The following is a 17903-nucleotide window of genomic DNA, read 5'->3' as shown; positions in this document are numbered from 1 at the left end:
AAAACGTGTGTAAGTACACCTCCTAGAAGCCAGTCTTGATATAGGTCTGCTCTCTGTCAGGTGAGAGCGTTCCTGTGACAAAGACCAACCTCCCAAACCCAGGGCCAGAAGAGATGATGGGGGAGGCTGACAGTGCCTACAACACAGAGGACTATAAGAGACATACACTCTTCTGTGGCACCCATGTCATCCAGACCCGCTTCTACACTGGTGAAATGGTCAAGGCTGTGGTGGTTCGCACAGGTAGGTGTGTTATTAAATGTGTTTTGAGGTTAATTTGATGTAAATGTCCTTGATGCTTTGTATAAAAACTGGTACATTGTGAGTGAGATTGAAGGACACCAACTCACTTTATCCGAAGAGCATCTCTGATGTAATCATTAAAGGGATCGACCACACACCCCCATTAACACAAAAGTGTCACTCTTTGCTTAGAGTTGCTGAGAATTTCCCCCAAAATACAACTCCCTGCTTGTAAATTTTAGGCAAAGTTAGGAGCTTTCTGAGAGCGTTCTCACAGTATTTGTCAAACTCCTGATTCCCATATAAAAAGCAGTTTCCACTTTTAAAAGACTTGTCCTCTTCTTCTTCTCAGGTTTCAGCACAGCCAAAGGTCAGCTGGTGCGCTCCATCCTGTATCCCAAACCCACCGACTTCAAGCTGTACCGTGATGCCTACCTCTTCCTGTTGTGTCTGGTGGCTGTAGCTGGAATCGGCTTTATCTACTCTATTGTCCTCAGCATCATAAACAAGGTAATGTACGAGGTGACCGATTAAACAAATGCAGTGTAAAAGGAGGTGAAAATGAGTGCAACTGTAAGAAAAACCAAATCTTAAATTATACTATGGAATATAATGAACTGTTAAATGCTTCAGATTACGCTCTAGGCTTTTGGTTGGATTAGCACATTTCTTTGGATTTGTTGTCAGCATTAATAATCTGAGATGAAACATATCCAAGAGAACATTTGTTTCACACTGTTCAGGCATCAAGTGATTTTCTGCAGCTCCTGTTCAGAAATGTCAGCTACTACAAACCAGAATTTTAGCCAGTGAATGAGAGTGATATGTGAATTTCTACCTGATTTTTCTCTTTTTTGCCTGCTCTAGGTGCCAGCTAAGACCATCATCATTGAGTCCCTAGACATCATCACCATCACTGTGCCACCGGCGCTGCCAGCTGCCATGACAGCCGGAATTGTGTACGCCCAGCGACGCCTCAAACGCATTGGCATTTTCTGCATCAGCCCACAGAGGATCAACATCTGTGGGCAAATCAATCTGGTCTGCTTTGACAAGGTGAGCACGAGAAGTTGACTGCTGTGTTTTCTCAGTCAGATTAAATACACAACACATTAACTAAGGATTTGGAGCGATATTGTTGATGTTTGTATTCGGTAGATATCGATAAATTAACTAAAACTGTTGTTGCCCAGATGAATTCCACCTGCCAGTGGTTGTGTGGCACTGCAGAGCTCATCAATTCTACTTTATTTCTTCTTATAGACTGGAACTCTGACCGAAGATGGATTAGACCTGTGGGGTGTCCAGAGAGTTGAGAATGGCAGGTAAGCTGACCTGTACTCTTAATTAAGCGAACATGAAACTACCACTGTTTCATTACAATTCAGGCTGCATTGCTGAATTGCACCTACCACTCCTGCCCGTCCAGTTTCCACCTGTCAGAGGAAAATGCCTACAAGGAGAATCTTGTCAAGTCCCAGTTTGTGGCTTGCATGGCCACCTGCCACTCCCTCACAAAAATAGAGGGCCAGCTGTCCGGGGACCCACTGGACCTCAAAATGTTTGAGGCTACAGGCTGGGTGAGTTGTTTTGTGTCTGTCCATGAACTTAAAGTTGGTGAGGGCATGAATGTGTGAATGTGATAAGGCAGACCACCCTGAATAAAATATATGGGGGCCAACAGCCACATGGAATCAATTTTATGTGTAGGCTACCTGTGTGTGATAGACAGAAGAAGATATTTATTTTAACAAATGTTTTGACCCATTCTTGAAGTTTTTTTTTCCTCAAATACATTTTTCTGATCCCTGTCTTTCGAAACCTTTGCCCACCCAGATCATGGAGGAGGCCACCGAGGAGGAAACATCGCTCCACAACCGCATCATGCCCACTGTGGTTCGACCCCCAAAGCAGCTGTTGCCTCAAGAGCCTGCAGTGTCACAGGAACAAGACATGGTATGTGGGTTAGCTAGCAGTCTGGAAAATATGATAAAATCATATATATCTGTTAATTTTCATCATTGTAAATGAACGTGAAATCTATTAAAATCTAATAATCTAATTTCATAGTTAAGTATTAAAGAGATTTTATTATACAAATATTTCATGACTTGTTTTATTTTATAGCCTAAAACAAGTTGATTAAAGCTTAAATTCACAGTATATGGGCTATAATGCAACATATCGACCCTACCATTGCAGTATACAGTAGCAACAACAATTATATTATATTATGCTTTTACCAACATACCTCTCTGTCCTTTTTCTCTTTCTAGGAACTCTATGAGCTCTCGGTAAGAAATCTGCTTCCTCTTTGAAAATGTAGTTTTGAATTCCTCTTGGCTTTCTTGAACAACACAGATCTCTCTGAAAGAACTAGAATATGTATTGAGAATTAACAGTTTGTATTGTTATGATAGTAATGTTGCAATTCTACTTCAAACTATGTTAAATTTGCATTATATATGACTTGCATATAGATTATTTTCAGTTTCCCATTACACAGACACATTCTGTCACACACTCTTTACTCCCTAACCCTTGTTCCGTTTGCACTGTCAGCCTGATGCAAAACTGAGTCAGCAATCACGTGTGTCTCTGTGTGTGTGTGTGTGTGTGTGTGTGTGTGCGTGTGTGTGTGATCGTTTGTGTGTGCAGTCTGTCTATGAGATAGGTATTGTGCGCCAGTTTCCTTTTTCATCAGCTCTCCAGAGAATGACTGTGGTAGCTCGTCTGCTGGGGGAGAAACGTATGGACGCCTACACAAAGGGGGCGCCAGAGGTGGTGGCTGGTCTCTGCAAGAGAGACACAGGTGAGGTTTGCACGGTCGCTGTGGTGACAACCAGCACTAGGAAATGCTTGACATTTCATTTTATGTTTTAAGGTTTTAGCAAATACAATACACTACTTGTACAATGATGGAAAACGAATTAAATGAAAATCGGTTGCATCACAAAAGCCTCACAACTTTGTGTTTTCTTTTCATGCCCTTTGTGCCTCTCTGACTTAATGTATCTCTCCACTATTTCTCTCTTTGCAGTGCCAGATAATTTTGCAGAGGTTTTGGAGGGCTACACAATGCAGGGTTTCAGGGTCATTGCTCTGGCACACCGACGATTAGAATCCAAACTTAACTGGCACAAAGTTCAGAACGTCAACAGGTAACCGTTACTGTTTATGTTGTTGTTTGTCAATTATGGTAATTATGGTTTGAATGTAACAACCTATTATGTGTTCTGTTTCTGGCCACAATTTACCATCATCCAATGGCAACTAATGTGTTTGTGTCTTCGTTTGAAACAGGGATCACATAGAGACAAACATGGATTTCCTGGGTCTGATCATCATGCAGAACAAGCTGAAGGCAGAAACTCCAGGTGTCCTGCAGGACCTCCGCCAAGCCCACATCCGCACAGTCATGGTTACTGGTGAGCGCATACACACACTGCACATACAAACATTCACACCCACATAACCTAACCCTAACCCATAAACTATGACACTGTGAGTCATAGAAGTCTTAAATGGGAAAATGATCTTGCAAAAACCACAGACTGTTAAAAAATAAATGGATTAGGCAGGGTCAAGGACCTAATATAGAAAACATATACACACGATCATTACATTTCTCTCTGTAGCTGGTTAAACCTCTTGAGTTGCTATCACAAAAGCAGAGCAGAATTCGATAATCTCCTGTGTTTTTGACATTCGATTTAGTCACTCTGGTATTTGCTCAGCTGTACCCATAATCTCAACTCACAAAAACTTCTAGGCTGCCCAGTGCAACACACAACCTCAAATGTCCACCAGACAATCCTCTGTTTGCCTTTGCTTTCCTGTTATTGTTCACTGTATTCTCAAGGTTGCTGCAGACAAAAGGACATGAAATGTAATGTATAATTTATGCTTGATTGATGATCTACACACAGTAGATGCTATTTCAGTCTCAGGCTTTCTAGCAAATTCACCCAATGTCACCAGCCCTTAAACTCATTTGATAGTGTCCCCTTGTGGTAATAATGTGCCCCAGGACTATTGGCCTCTGTTTTCATCCAGCGTCCTACCATCAGTCACAGGCAGGTAAACTCTCCACTTGTGGGATAGGCAGAGAAGATAGTGAGGAGCAGAAAGGCATGACATGCATTAATAACATTTAAATAAACAGTCTATAAATCAGTAGACCCTTGTCGGTATTCTTTATTTGATCTCCATGGTTTGACCACATTCCAGGTGACAATATGCTGACAGCAATTTCAGTGGCTCGTGACTGTGGAATGATCCCACCCCGGGACACAGTCATCATTGCTGATGCCCATCATCCCCATGACGGACAGACCGCCAAGATCACCTGGAGATACGCTGACAAGCCGAGCAAGACGTCTCGCCTGGAGGTGAAGCGATGGGGCTGACACTAGACACGAGTACTTGCAGAAACACATAATGGACAAACAGTAATTCTACTTTCTTTATAGGGAGTGAACATCAGCCTAGAAGATGTGTGTCATGAAGATGAACCCAAAGCACAAGAACTGTACCACTTTGCAATGAATGGAAAATCATTTGCTGTAATCTCGGAGCATTTCCCGGACATGCTTCAAAAGGTATGAGGTCTCTGCAATGAGCGTGGACATAACTCTTAACTGTTGCAGCTCCTACTGTTGTATTGGGACGGTGCTGTTCTGACAATGTGTTCTGCCTCGTAGCTTGTGCTTCACGGGACGGTGTTTGCCAGAATGGCCCCAGACCAGAAAACCCAGCTTATTGAGGCGTTGCAGGGTGTAGAGTGAGTATTTCAGTCAAACACGTAAAAGTTATTTTTAATTTTTTATATAAACATACACAACTTGTGCAGCTTTTAGTTGTGAAACTGTTAGCTGTTATCATTAATGGAAGAAATACCCTTCAATAAAAGCTGTAGAAGACATTTTTTAAGATTAAAGTGTTAAAATTGAGCATGAAGTTAATGTTCTTTATCTCTTTCATGCAGCTACTTTGTGGGGATGTGTGGAGATGGAGCTAATGATTGTGGGGTACGTAAACCACGATACAAATAAATGTTGGGTCTGACAATAACATATTGAAATGGACATCCATTTATTTGAGTCTGTACTTAAACTATCTGTTTTCCACACACAGGCTCTGAAGAGGGCTCATGGTGGCATCTCTCTCTCAGAGCTTGAGGCCTCTGTAGCTTCTCCCTTCACCTCCAGGACCCCCAACATCTCCTGTGTCCCCAGCCTCATCAGGTATTTCTTTCCTCCTTTATAGATTCATTCCACACCTTGTATTAAATACATAAACAAAAGGAAAGATGAAATGGAGAAATAGAACTTGAAGGGAAGATCTCCTCATGATCCACATGGACAGATGATGTTTTATCTGTCATAGGCTGTTGTCATAGTGACTGGATAATTATGTTTTATCATTGAGTTTCCCTCATTTGGTGCAGTAGTTTTAGTATTTTGCTTTGAAGTGGATTAAACTTTGTGTGTTGGATTTAGAGATGACATGCTGGTTAATTTATTTTACAGGGAGGGCCGCGCCGCTCTCATCACCTCCTTCTGTGTGTTCAAGTTCATGGCCCTCTACAGCATCATCCAGTATATCAGTGTCACCCTCCTCTATTCTGTACGTACCGCTGCCTCCACAATCTATATTAGCAGTTGAATTAATAAGACGTCCAGTGAATGCTCAGGAGTGTCTGATCTGAACTGTCTGTTGTCTTTGTTTTTTAGATCCTCAGTAACCTGGGAGACTTCCAGTTCCTCTTCATCGATATCGCCATCATCCTCCTTATTGTCTTTACCAGTAAGTAGAAGAGGAGTAACAATATAGATACAAGCAATATAAATTACACCAAGGTTATGTGTCCCACATTTACTTTTCTTAACCTGTGTCTTAACTTATTGTCCTTTCTCCTTTTCAGTGAGTCTGAATCCAGCGTGGAAAGAGCTTGTGCCGCGTCGGCCGCCATCAGGTCTGATCTCAGGGTCTCTGTTGTTCTCTGTGCTGACACAGATCCTCATCTGCTTGGGCTTCCAGACCGTTACATTCCTGTGGGTCCAGAAGCAGCCGTGGTACACAACCTGGACACCACTCACAGAGTGAGTAACTGCTGTCATGACTAATGCACAAAATACAATATTTTATCATGTGTGTCTGTCACTTTTTTGTTGCTGTATTTTGACTCAACATGTTTATTTTGACCAATCTCTGTCCTCACCCAGTGTCTGCAACATGTCATCACACATCAACATGTCCGACCTCAACAACACAGAAGTGGACGACCACAACATCCAAAACTTTGAGAACACCAGCCTCTTCTATGTCTCCTCCTTCCAGTATCTCATTGTTGCCGTCGTTTTCTCCAAGGGCAAACCGTTCAGGCAGCCCAGCTACAAGAACTGTGAGAAACTTGGATAAATCTGTCCTAATATAGTTACAAATACTTTACTTTTCTTTATTGTAAGTTTGTTTGTGTTTCTTTGCTCTCCGCAGGGCCTTTTGTGGTGTCCACCCTGATTTTGTATATTTTCCTACTGTTCATCATGTTCCACCCTGTGAAAACGATTGATGAGTTTCTAGAGGTAAGAAAACGTAAATCACAAAAGAAATACACACCTTTACTCAGCTCTGGTGTGAAAGTTGTATCTGGTTTTATCATACCAAGCACCATATTTGGGCATATGTGCCTTACTTAAGATGTAGACCCATAAAGCATTGGTAGTAGCCACTTAGTGAGTTATTAATGTCACCAGATTGATGATCAACATTGGACCCTCTCTCTCTCTCTCTCTCTCTCTCTCTCTCTCTCTCTCTCTCTCTCTCTCTCTCTCTCTCTCTCTCTCTCTCTCTCTCTCTCTCTCTCTCTCTCTCCTCTCTCTCTCTCTCTCTCTCTCTCTCTCTCTCTCTCTCTCTCTCTCTCTCTCTCTCTCTCTCTCTCTCTCTCTCTCTCTCTCTCTCTCTCTCTCTCTCTCTCTCTCTCTCTCTCTCTCTTTGTGCAGATTCTTTGTGTCCCGTTTGACTGGAAAGTAAAACTTCTCCTCATTATCATAGTCAATGCTGCTGTGTCTGTGGTGGTGGAGGTAAGACACACACACACATACTCACATGGTAACGGTAGATGTTTTTCTCATGTTCAGTTTTTGTTTTTTCATGCAATGTGCTCATCTTTGTCTCACTTTTATCTTGTGTTGTGAGAAGAATGTTATTAATATTGATTTCAATAAGAGGAACTTTGGTATTTGCAATGGTTAAAACTTAAAGCATGTGACTTATGTTAATATTTTTTGGATGAAATGTATGCAGGTATTTGAAATCCCTCAAAGCAGAGAACGTTTGTCTAATCTGTGGACAGACGGATGCTCCTTAAGAAAATAACTTATTATTGTACAACTGCATGGCAATAGATAGTTAATGCTGGCCTGTCCCACACAGTGGAGCAGTATCACTTTGCCTCAGATTTCCTCCAGACGGCAGCCCTTGCATACACAAACTGCTTTCACCTAAACTCCTGGAGCAAACTGCTTTCACGTCTACAATGAAATAAAAAGAAACCAAAGTTATTGCACATAATCAAAAACTTAAGAGTTTTCTATATATATTAAGACCTCAGGATTAATATGATGTCTCCTTACTAATTCTATTAATTGTCATTTTAACTTCGCATGTAATAACTAACACACAACTTAATGGAAGAATAATTGCAACAAATGATCACTTAAACTTTTGATACATTGTGACAAAACCACTTGAAGACCTCTGTGAAAAAACACAATAGCAGGAACTATGTGAAACCAAATTTCAAATCAAATCTCTGTAATTCTTTCCCCTGCCCACTGCACTATTCCATAGACCTTCATCCTTGACATCATCTTATGGAAGCTTGTGTTCAGCCGAGACAAACAGGGCAGCTTTGGCGTCACTCCTGCCGCCCCGACACCACAGGTTGGGAAAATCTGACACCTTCTTCTCTAGCCCTTTCATTTTCCTCTTGTGTGGTGTTCCCTCTCACTGTCCCCACTTGTATCGCTAATACTTCAGAGCACACCTTTTTATTTTAACCCCTAACCAAGACCCCAGTCTCTTTCTGATCTTTCTTCTCCACCTCGAGTTGTCCTGATGGACACTGGGTTCAATGCTTGATAATGGATACAGTTGTACTACACTCAGTTGTGAGATGAGCTTCAAAACATTTAGTTTCCTTTATTACATTCTTACTGAAGCTGTTTAACCTAATTACACTGAGATAAACGAGTCAACCATACAACATGTCCTTTTAACAAGGTGGTTAACACCTTCATGCTCAGCTGTCAGCATGTTACATTTTTTATTCATATTTGTGCCTTCAAATTTAAATTTCAAATTTAAATTTCAAAATTTAAGAAAGTAAAACTCTGAATAGGAGGGCAATGAGACAGCACTCTGCACTGGAGGAAGGACCATCAACCATTCCAGTCATGATATGATAGTTATCTGTTAGATGAACCTCTTAGGTCTTTACATACATGAGTACATATTTAATTCTGTGGCATGAAAAACTTTGGGCACCCCCGGTCTAAGTTTCTATTACAGTGACTAAAAGATTGGCCAATTTCCCAAAAAGAATACGGTTAATTTAATATTTTAAGCAATTAACTATTTATTCATTTCCATGTTTTACATTTTCAAAATAAGGAAAATGTCCCAAAACAGACAATTTTGGTCACCCTGCATGGTAGGGACTTAGTAACCCCTTCAGCTTGTAAATGCTTTTCATGCATACATGTCAGTGACAGCTTGGGTCAGAGGTGTTATCTTTTCAGGTTGTCACCCCCAAAAACATAGAACAGACAACACGTGGATAAACGACAAGAGATAAATAAACATTTTTATTCCACTGTTAATTGTTCAAAGTTTATTTTTGGATTTCATTCCACCTTTAAGCTTCTGCACTGGACTGGAACAGCAAACCCGGAAATTGAAATTGTCTTTGAACTCAAATGTCATGGGGTGCCCAAACTTAAGCACTCTGTTTGCTGCACTTGTCGCATGCAACAGCTATAGATGCATGTCACAGTCTGATTTGTTTATTAAAGTGTTTTAGAAAATCTGAACAAAGTAGGGAACCAGTTGAACCAGTTCATCCTTCCCTTCTTTCCGCTCTCTGCTATTATTTATTTATTTTTTTGTTATACCGATGTGATATTTTCAGAGGGGCATTGACCTGCAGGTGTTCAAGTGTCTGTCCTGGCTGTGCTGCTCACGCAAGATGCCCAAGGCCCGCTACATGCATCTGGCCCAGGAGCTGAGTGTGGACCCTGACTGGCCTCCAAAGCCAACCACCACCACAGAAGCCAAACCCCGCCCCGAAAACGGCTCCACTTATCAAATCATGATCAACTCCTAGCACCCCCCCACAGCGCCTCCAGCTATCCTTTCTCACCTTTCATACTGTAGACATTTTTTAAAGGTGTGCTTAGTGAAAGCACATTCAATAGGATGATTGTTTGTCATCACCGTTCAGAGACTTGCCTCCAACACTGTAGTTCCAGAGACATTACTGCAAAAACCACAGGATTACACAGACAGTGGGGTCCATACGTGTCGAACACGGTCTCAGACTCTCAGGTCTCTCTTGCTTTAAATGTCCTTAAAACATCTGCACGTCAAAGTTGATTCCCTTCCCTTATTGCGATGTCTGTTCACCAAAGCTGAGCAGCAACCCCAGTTCAAAATCGCAAGTCAACCGAATAAATGTCTCTCGTCTTTGTGTGGAAGCGATGAAAGATAGAGCTAAAGACCCACTCCACTTCTGATATAGCTTCTGACAAATTTGTGCTGGTAAATCATTTCTACACTACCACTGTTTAAAATAACTAGGCGTTCAGATTTCATTTACAACCACTGTATTAGAAAACCCATTTAGACTTAAGATTAAAATAGTTGATATCATGTCTGAGCTTTTCAGAAGTGTTTTTTTTTTTTCAATAGAAACTTGAGAAGTATAGGCCAAGTTGAGGGGTTGTACTCTAGTCCTCAAGTTCAACCCACTCTGACTGAATTTGGAAGTAAGAGAATTGGCTTATATAGGAAAAGTTCCAGTTTGAAATGGAGAGATTCTGCTGTTGGAAGCCTGGAGTTGAATGTGGACAGAGTAATAGATTAGTCTGCACTGACCACCTCAGTGTGACGTGATCTTACAGTTTTTTAAAGAAACAGAAAAATGTCCAATGTGTTGTGTTTTCTGAGCAGCCATCACCCCACCTATAGGACTTTGACCCACTCTGACCTGTTGTAGGTGTTGCTGGCTCTGATTGCTACCATGTAGTGGTCTCATACATCTAATGTACATATAGACTCATTTAAATGAGTTGGCATAAACACCCGACAAGCACTCATTTTGTGATAACCAAACTATTTTCAATCTCTCCCTGTGATGAATGAACCACAAGTCCAAGCACACTGAGTTGTAGGAATTTGAGAATGATGAACGGCTGTGGTCTCGTAAATTTGCACACCCCAACCAGAAGTTCATGTTCGCATTTAATAATAAACACAAATATACAACTATCAAAGTGGCTGATCGTACAATTCTGGAAAAGTAAGAGGATGAAGTTAGGGAAAGTCTAGATTTAGTGTGATTTGGAAACTGCACAATATGTCTGAAAATATAATAATGTACTTATAGTCGACATTTAAAGTATTTGTAGACCAGCTGTCGTCAGCCACATTGTACCATGACCTATATAAATCATACTGTTTACCTGTGATCTCCTTCAAAGGTGTGAAAATGCAGAAAAGCTCTTGTAGGATTATAGAAAGTGGACTTTAAGTTGGTCACACATTATACATCACAGGTTGAAGACTGAAAGTACAAAACAATGAAAGTGAAGGACATTCGGGCTTGTACAAAATGACCTAAGAAGAGCAGTGAGGCAGACGGACACACAAACAGATGTGCTCATCCACTCTCAACCACAGGCTGGGACCTGTGACAGTTTCTCCATCATTTTTGTCAGAGATTACCTTAAAGATTTTTAACAAAGGTATTATGTAGAAAATATAAAATAAAATTTAAAAAAAAGACTAAATGAATCTTTGCTTTTTAGCCATGCTAGCATCATGACTCAACTGGTCCAGACGGAAATATCTCATCAACTGTCATGAACTCCAACACGGATGTTCTTCTCTGTAGCTCCTCATTCATCATGTCATGTCACCAAAATGTCAACAACACAAGAACATAACAGGTTACCTCTGAAGCTAATGATTAAAGTATCATCAACATTAGCTGAACTCTGATATTCCAACACAGCATGCTAACATACCCAGTGTTTTACATCCATCAAAATCGGTTATCAAGTGTGTCATGAACTTTGCACCCTTGCAGGCTGCTAATGTGGCTATAAACCATTAATCCAATGTGTTTGCGTCGGTGAGCCATGTCCTGTCAGCGTCTCGTAACGCCAGACATGAAACTTAAAGTACATCAACACTTGCATGAAGCCACCTCCCTACCTGTCATGTTCTGAGGACTTGAAAGACTAAACGGTTGCAATACTAGAACTATTACTACAAATATACAGCATTACTGTAGAAGACACATTAACATGACTGTACTTTAAAAAGAAAATCCACACGAGAGGCAGCATGAATCTGACTGGCTATCGTGGACAGCTGATTACATGCATGAGACCATATGAATCAAAGCATCCTACATCTGCAAACTCCAGATTGGCTAAAAGAAAGCCAGTAGTTTCTTTTTCAGCACAATTTCTTCCTATGGAAGACTGATTAAAAGTGTGATGGAGAATTAAGGTAAAGAATCATGCATCTTATCCTCTCGCTGCTCTTGATGCAATCAAACGATCCGCGCAACAGCACACCCTGCACAGGACAGATGCAGATTAACATGCACAGTTGTATTCATGTATTACACATGCTACCTGCATAGAGAGTTAAGGGCTATATTTATGTTCACTGCTATTTCTTGCTGCTCCCCAATATCTGTTCTCAAAGTATTATGTACTCACACAGTCTGGAGACTTTGAAGGTGGCTGTAGAAGTTCGTAGTTTCATCCTTTTGTAAAACATTTTTTTGGAAAATCTAAGTACTGAGAAAAAAGAAGCAGTTTACACTTTATTTTAGTACTTTTTTAAAAATGCAAATAAATACTTTTTTTCAGGCATATAACATCATATGAGAAATTCCTCATTAATCATGATGAACAGTCACCTAAGGAGAAAACTACAGACTTCTTAAAGTCACCAGAGATGATGTTTAAAAGTCAAAATGCAAATTTACGGTGGAGGATCACATGAAAATAGCTGGTTCCTATTGTCAGTATAACTAATTGCAGCCTGTCTTTCATGAATTATATGTTTTATATTCTTTTCAGAGTGCGACTCAGTGGCTATAAGACACCACGTCTAAGACACCTAACAAATGTCAAGGTGATACAATTTGACTCCTTCTCAGTGACATGAAGCAAATTACATCTCAAAAGTTTGTTGAATGTGCTGTGTTGTATGATATTTATATGGCACAAAAACATCATCTTTAGCTTATTGATCATCAATGAGTTTATTCAATGGTTGCAAAAGGTTTCTTCATATTCAGTGATAACAAGAGTCTGAAGTTGCTCAGTCGCTGAAAGCCATCGTCTATTGAGATGCATGTAATAATATTCCAAATGTATATGAAACATTTGATCCATAACATTTTTGTGACAAGCTCAAATGTGACATGTGACCATAGTTTCCATGGATACATAGTTTATTTAATGAGGAAAGTATTTTGTTATGGTATTTTGTGGACAAATTGTCAATGTGAGGGGTGTATAGTTGATAAAACTGGTAAGATGAATAGTGTGGCTGAAATGGACATTGTGGTGCCAATTTACAGAAGAAGTCTGATATTTTGTTTAAAAATGATCTTTGTCTAAATCTGTTTATTTTGTTAAATTGAGACAAACTTGCTGATGTGCTCAAACAAGGGCCACATTGGCTCCTATGCTTCTGAATATTCAGTGGTATTTTTCTTTTTATTGTTGATTTCAGGGTTTGATATTTTTTCTCCATAGATTCCTACTGAGGCTAAAATTGAATGTTTTGTAAAGAACAAAATTGAATGCAATGCAATACTACAGTTGTTGATTCTATTCCCAAAGACTCCATCACATCTGTATAGGTTATTTTAAAAAAAAAGAAGAAAAAAAGAGTTCAAAACAAAGTTTTATTTAGCTTGTTCAGTTCTGTCAAATCTGATTTAACTGGGCACAAATGGACTTTAAACAGTGATAATAATATTAGAAGTTGGATTATGTCTGTATATATGAGATACATTTCTAGTGTGTGCATAAAATTCAAAGAAGATATAGATATAAAAGTGTATGTTTTTGGATTATCAAAGGGCTGGTGTGTCTTTTTCTGCTATTTTGGTACTGTGTGTTACAATCACTTGTTTATCAACTTTTGATTTGTACTGTCTGTTGGATTTGTTCAAACTTTCACTTTTGTCGTGGACTTGCATTCGGCTGGATCTTCCTTATTTGGGCATAATCCTGGGCATTTATTTCACAATCTGAACCAGTTATTGAGAAGTATGATCCGTGTTTGTTCTGTCTTGGGTAAATCATACTGCAGCCAATGTTGACTTTAAAAGTTTGAATTAAGATGAATGGAAACTTTTTGATTAGGAAATTGTGTCTTTTCAAGTTCTTGTAGTAGATCTACTTCTCAGCTTATCTTTTTTTTTTCTTTCTCTTTTATACAACTGTTTTTATAAAACCAAGGATCTGACACAAGAAGGGAATAATTCATTTGATGTCGTATATTATCACCTCATTTCAGCAAATTGAAACATCTGACAATCTTGTTACTTTTCTGTCCAATCATCCAATGTATGTGTTTGACTTTTTTATTTTGGTCTTGAACTTTAAAAACAATAGTTTGCATCTGTGTAAATTTAATATGAAATTGGCAAACAAGAATGTGCATTGCTGCTTAATATCAGCAGTCTATTGTAGAAGTGGTTATATTGCTGCTAGGGGGCAAAGTTATTCAGTATCAGCTGTGTCATGACTGTGCACCTTGAAACAGATAATTCATCAATTTAATGATGGCAAAGTGTAAATACTATTGCTTTTCCTCTACGCTACAGTTCTGCCTTTTATTCTGACACAACTTTGCCTCTATGCGCTTATACAGGTACAACATATACCGACAGTCAGCATTGGCCTCTCTCACATGATGTTTTTTTTTTTAAACAATCGAATGACTTTTAGATTGAGTCAGCCACTGAGTACATGAAGCCTCATTTCGATGTTGTTTCCTCAGGGAAATGTCTATTTGTAATAAATAGAGAAAATAAAAGTTCATACCCAAACTGAATGAAAATATACTTGTGGTAAAAACTTCTTACAGTCCATGTGTATGTCAGCGCTTTTTTTATTTGCAGCTCCCACACCTCATCAAGAGGCTCACCAGGGGTATATGTATTTTTGTTATTGGCAAAGATGTACTTTTTTTTATTTTTATTAATTCTTTTTTTTTTTACCTCATAATTTATTTTTTATTTATTTTCATTTCTTTTTTTTCCCCTGAGGATTGTATTTCAGATTTATCATGATTTCTTTCTTTTCAATAAATGTTTTGAAAACTATCTGGTGCAAGTCTACGTGTCATTTGTCTCCGTTGTAATTCATGGCGTTACATGTAAAGAATGGGTAGAGTTGACATCAGATAGAAGAAATTCAAAGTTGTGTTTTTAGAGGTCACCTGGATGTAGTACCTTGTTAATGTGAAGAGGGCGCAACCTGTTTACTGGATCAAAAAGTTGAAAGGAATAACCTAAAAGTAAACAATTGGGAAACAAATAATGGCTTGTGGGATATTAAGGGCTGCAAAGGTCACACATATTAGGTCATCCAAGTTCAGACACAAGATAACTCATTTTAAAGAGACTTTAAAATTTGATAGGAGTTGTCACATTTCAATGCATTCTCACTATAAATGTGGACTATGGAGGATCCAGACCCTGAATTGGGTAAAATGTGGCTTAAGGTTACAGCAGTTCATGCCCTCACTAGTGTCAACACTCACCTTTTAAATGCACAAATGTTGTTTACATAAGCTGCTGTACACTGATCACCTAGCAGAGCCTGTGTATCAGTCTGTTCATTCTCACCTTGTCACTTGCACTTTGCCCATGACTTTATAACTACACTGTTTATTCAAATTACATTGAGTTATCGGTATTTCTCATTTACATTAAATATAAGATAGTCAGCTCTCGGGATGGTGTGACGACCTCATGAGCACTTTCCACGTTTCTCTAAGGTTGCAGAGTTTGCTTAGGAAAATGACTGTGGTTTTCTTGTGTGACATGAAAAGGAACATTTCATTTTAAATATATAAACGGTATACTGTAACAATTATTTAGTGTAGTTAACATCAAGTTTAGGGTCTCTATTCTTTCTTTGGAGGCTTCTTTATGCTTGTTTTATTATCATCGGGTTGCATTACAATCATCGGGTGGCCTATCTGGTCCAGTTAATTCCAAGAAGGCAACTGCCCAGGCACCCTAAAACCCTTTTTTATTTGCGTCCACATATTATTATTAATCGCACATCTATAAAAAAAAAAACTAACCCTACCAATGAGATACAATACCCTGTTTTCATCTCGGACAACATATTATTCCATCATATAAATACTGTAAGGCTGCAACATTTGCATTCATAATTAATGCATTTCATGTTTTTATGAAACAGTTGCATTGATTTCATGCTAATACAGTGTCAGAAGATAGATTTGATTTGAGAAACCAATTATTATTATAATAATAGTGATAATATCTGACCCTGCTGCACTTTATATAGAGATCACAGTCTCTCCATCCTATACATTTTTGATGATAAGTTTATGATTTGAAAAAATATAAGCCACATTCTTCCACAATAAAAGAAACTCTTTTACTCTGTAAAACATTACACCAATACATAGGAACTATTTCACTGGTGCGTTCTCTGTCCGGGCCGATTTGGCGGTTGCACCGTTCACCGGAAGTGGACTGTCATTCTGCCTGTGTCCTTGCTAGCTAACGAGACAGTAGCTGTAATGTGCACCATTTGGGAAGATGAATTGAACTGTGCCTGAAGAGTGGATTTGAAGGAGATTCGTGTTCAGCCGCCGTCAAGAACCGCAACATGTTGCGTGTCGGGGGAAAAACCGCCTGGTGAGTCCGTATTTAGTGAAGGTGCAGCGGTTAAGCTGGATGTGTTAGCTGCGGAAGGAAAGCAGTGATGGAGCTGCTTCTTCTGACAGCTGAGGGCAGACAAGCCAGCTGGGAGTTAGATACCTCTTCACAGATATTACAGCTAACATGATGCACCTGTCTTCACACGGTCACTGACATATTATTATTATTTATTACACTGCGCTATCTGGACATTCAACCGTCCAGCTAACTGGTTAGCTAGGAAGCTAACTCGGGTGGCTGTGACTTATCTCCAACCGATTTGTTTGACAGGCTGTTGTGATCTGACTTTAAATGCCTTCTACACACGAGCTCAAATAATGCGCTTTTAAATGTACGTTATTAATAGAACATAGAGTTTAGATGTAATTATTAAAGGGATTGTGACGTATTTTGCTGATAAGTAACGCTAACATTACCTTAAAATATGCACCACGTCTTCTGCTTGCTTGAATCTCTATGTAATGCTACGTTGAAATAAGAAGATCACTGACCTAACTGCTACCTTGTCAAAGTAAGACTGACAAACACACACACACACACAATCCTCCATTATTACACTTATCAGTTCTCTGTATTTTGGTGTTTAACTCAATCCACCACTCACCGTCATAGGCTGGGAATGAAACAGCAGCATAAACAACTAGTACGAAAAGCTGTTAGATTACTTAGTTTCTAACCATCACGTTTTTATCTGCATGCATGATTCTCTTGTGACTGAGATCAGGGTTTATATAACTTTACCTGCATCATTAGGTAAAGAATAGGAGGGACGACTAGAAGCTCCCTCTGATATTGTGCACATGAGGATTGTGAGCTTGTGTAATTTTTTCCTCTGATTGCTCCATCCTTCCAGCATGGCCTGCAGGAGCCTGGTGTCCACCCACATGGGGGTGAAATTCCCAGTACCTCTGCAGAAGCTGCACCCTCTGTCCCGGGCCATCCACCACCGCTTCTCGGGAAACGCCAACCCCCAGCGACCTCCCCATCGTATGGCAGCACGCTATTTCACCTCCATGTCACGGTTGCCAATGCGACCACCCAAGCCTCCCCGTGGGTCGGGGGGCCGCGGCTACCAGCAGCAGCGCAACTTCTGGATGGTCCGCCTGGCTACTCGGCTGCTGAAGCTTCGATACATTCTGCTGGGCACGGCAGTGGGAGGAGGGTACACAGCTAAAAAGGTTAGAATTAAGTCACTGAATGTTTGTAATTTGTTTTTAAACACAATTTTTATTCATAAAGTTGTTTTACATTCTCTGTTATCCTTAGCTTTAATATCTTGTATCTTGTCATTTATTAGTTTTGAAGCTCTCATCATGCATTTCTGTTAATTACCAATTTCTCAAAGAACTTTTAATGTCGTGGAGCTCATATCAGAGTGATATCTTGCACTGCATGCGTGTAAAATAACAAGAGTTTG

The 17903-nt window shown here is 39.7% G+C and overlaps 2 protein-coding genes across 6 annotated transcripts in view; both read left to right on the top strand.

The window, feature by feature from the left end:
* Nucleotides 1-14616, top strand: part of atp13a3 (ATPase 13A3) — a 33285-nt gene extending 18669 nt beyond the window's left edge. The window contains exons 12-34 of one of the 2 annotated variants that reach the window (XM_035176526.2): nucleotides 61-243; nucleotides 596-753; nucleotides 1111-1299; nucleotides 1507-1568; nucleotides 1673-1823; nucleotides 2080-2199; nucleotides 2520-2537; nucleotides 2902-3055; nucleotides 3284-3404; nucleotides 3547-3671; nucleotides 4474-4634; nucleotides 4716-4844; nucleotides 4947-5026; nucleotides 5231-5273; nucleotides 5380-5489; nucleotides 5775-5871; nucleotides 5979-6051; nucleotides 6170-6347; nucleotides 6471-6649; nucleotides 6742-6830; nucleotides 7248-7328; nucleotides 8098-8190; nucleotides 9437-14616. In XM_035176526.2, the coding sequence (XP_035032417.1) occupies nucleotides 61-243; nucleotides 596-753; nucleotides 1111-1299; nucleotides 1507-1568; nucleotides 1673-1823; nucleotides 2080-2199; nucleotides 2520-2537; nucleotides 2902-3055; nucleotides 3284-3404; nucleotides 3547-3671; nucleotides 4474-4634; nucleotides 4716-4844; nucleotides 4947-5026; nucleotides 5231-5273; nucleotides 5380-5489; nucleotides 5775-5871; nucleotides 5979-6051; nucleotides 6170-6347; nucleotides 6471-6649; nucleotides 6742-6830; nucleotides 7248-7328; nucleotides 8098-8190; nucleotides 9437-9631 (2789 nt within the window). In that variant the 3' untranslated portion in view covers nucleotides 9632-14616. The remainder of the gene's footprint in view (nucleotides 1-60; nucleotides 244-595; nucleotides 754-1110; nucleotides 1300-1506; nucleotides 1569-1672; nucleotides 1824-2079; nucleotides 2200-2519; nucleotides 2538-2901; nucleotides 3056-3283; nucleotides 3405-3546; nucleotides 3672-4473; nucleotides 4635-4715; nucleotides 4845-4946; nucleotides 5027-5230; nucleotides 5274-5379; nucleotides 5490-5774; nucleotides 5872-5978; nucleotides 6052-6169; nucleotides 6348-6470; nucleotides 6650-6741; nucleotides 6831-7247; nucleotides 7329-8097; nucleotides 8191-9436) is intronic. The other variant, XM_035176527.2, reaches the window with a different exon arrangement.
* Nucleotides 14617-16263: 1647 nt separating this feature from the next.
* Nucleotides 16264-17903, top strand: part of opa1 (OPA1 mitochondrial dynamin like GTPase) — a 34429-nt gene continuing 32789 nt past the window's right edge. For 3 of the 4 annotated variants that reach the window (XM_035176431.2, XM_035176429.2, XM_035176430.2), the window contains exons 1-2: nucleotides 16265-16462; nucleotides 17340-17664. In XM_035176431.2, the coding sequence (XP_035032322.1) occupies nucleotides 16434-16462; nucleotides 17340-17664 (354 nt within the window). In that variant the 5' untranslated portion in view covers nucleotides 16265-16433. Of the gene's footprint in view, nucleotides 16463-17339; nucleotides 17665-17903 lie in introns of all 4 variants that reach the window. The other variant, XM_035176428.2, reaches the window with a different exon arrangement.

The sequence above is a fragment of the Hippoglossus stenolepis genome, chromosome 14 (genome assembly GCF_022539355.2).
Source record: "Hippoglossus stenolepis isolate QCI-W04-F060 chromosome 14, HSTE1.2, whole genome shotgun sequence".
Lineage (NCBI taxonomy): Eukaryota > Metazoa > Chordata > Actinopteri > Pleuronectiformes > Pleuronectidae > Hippoglossus > Hippoglossus stenolepis.
The sequence above is the reverse complement of the archived record's forward strand: the minus strand, read 5'-3'. Positions and strand labels throughout refer to the sequence as shown.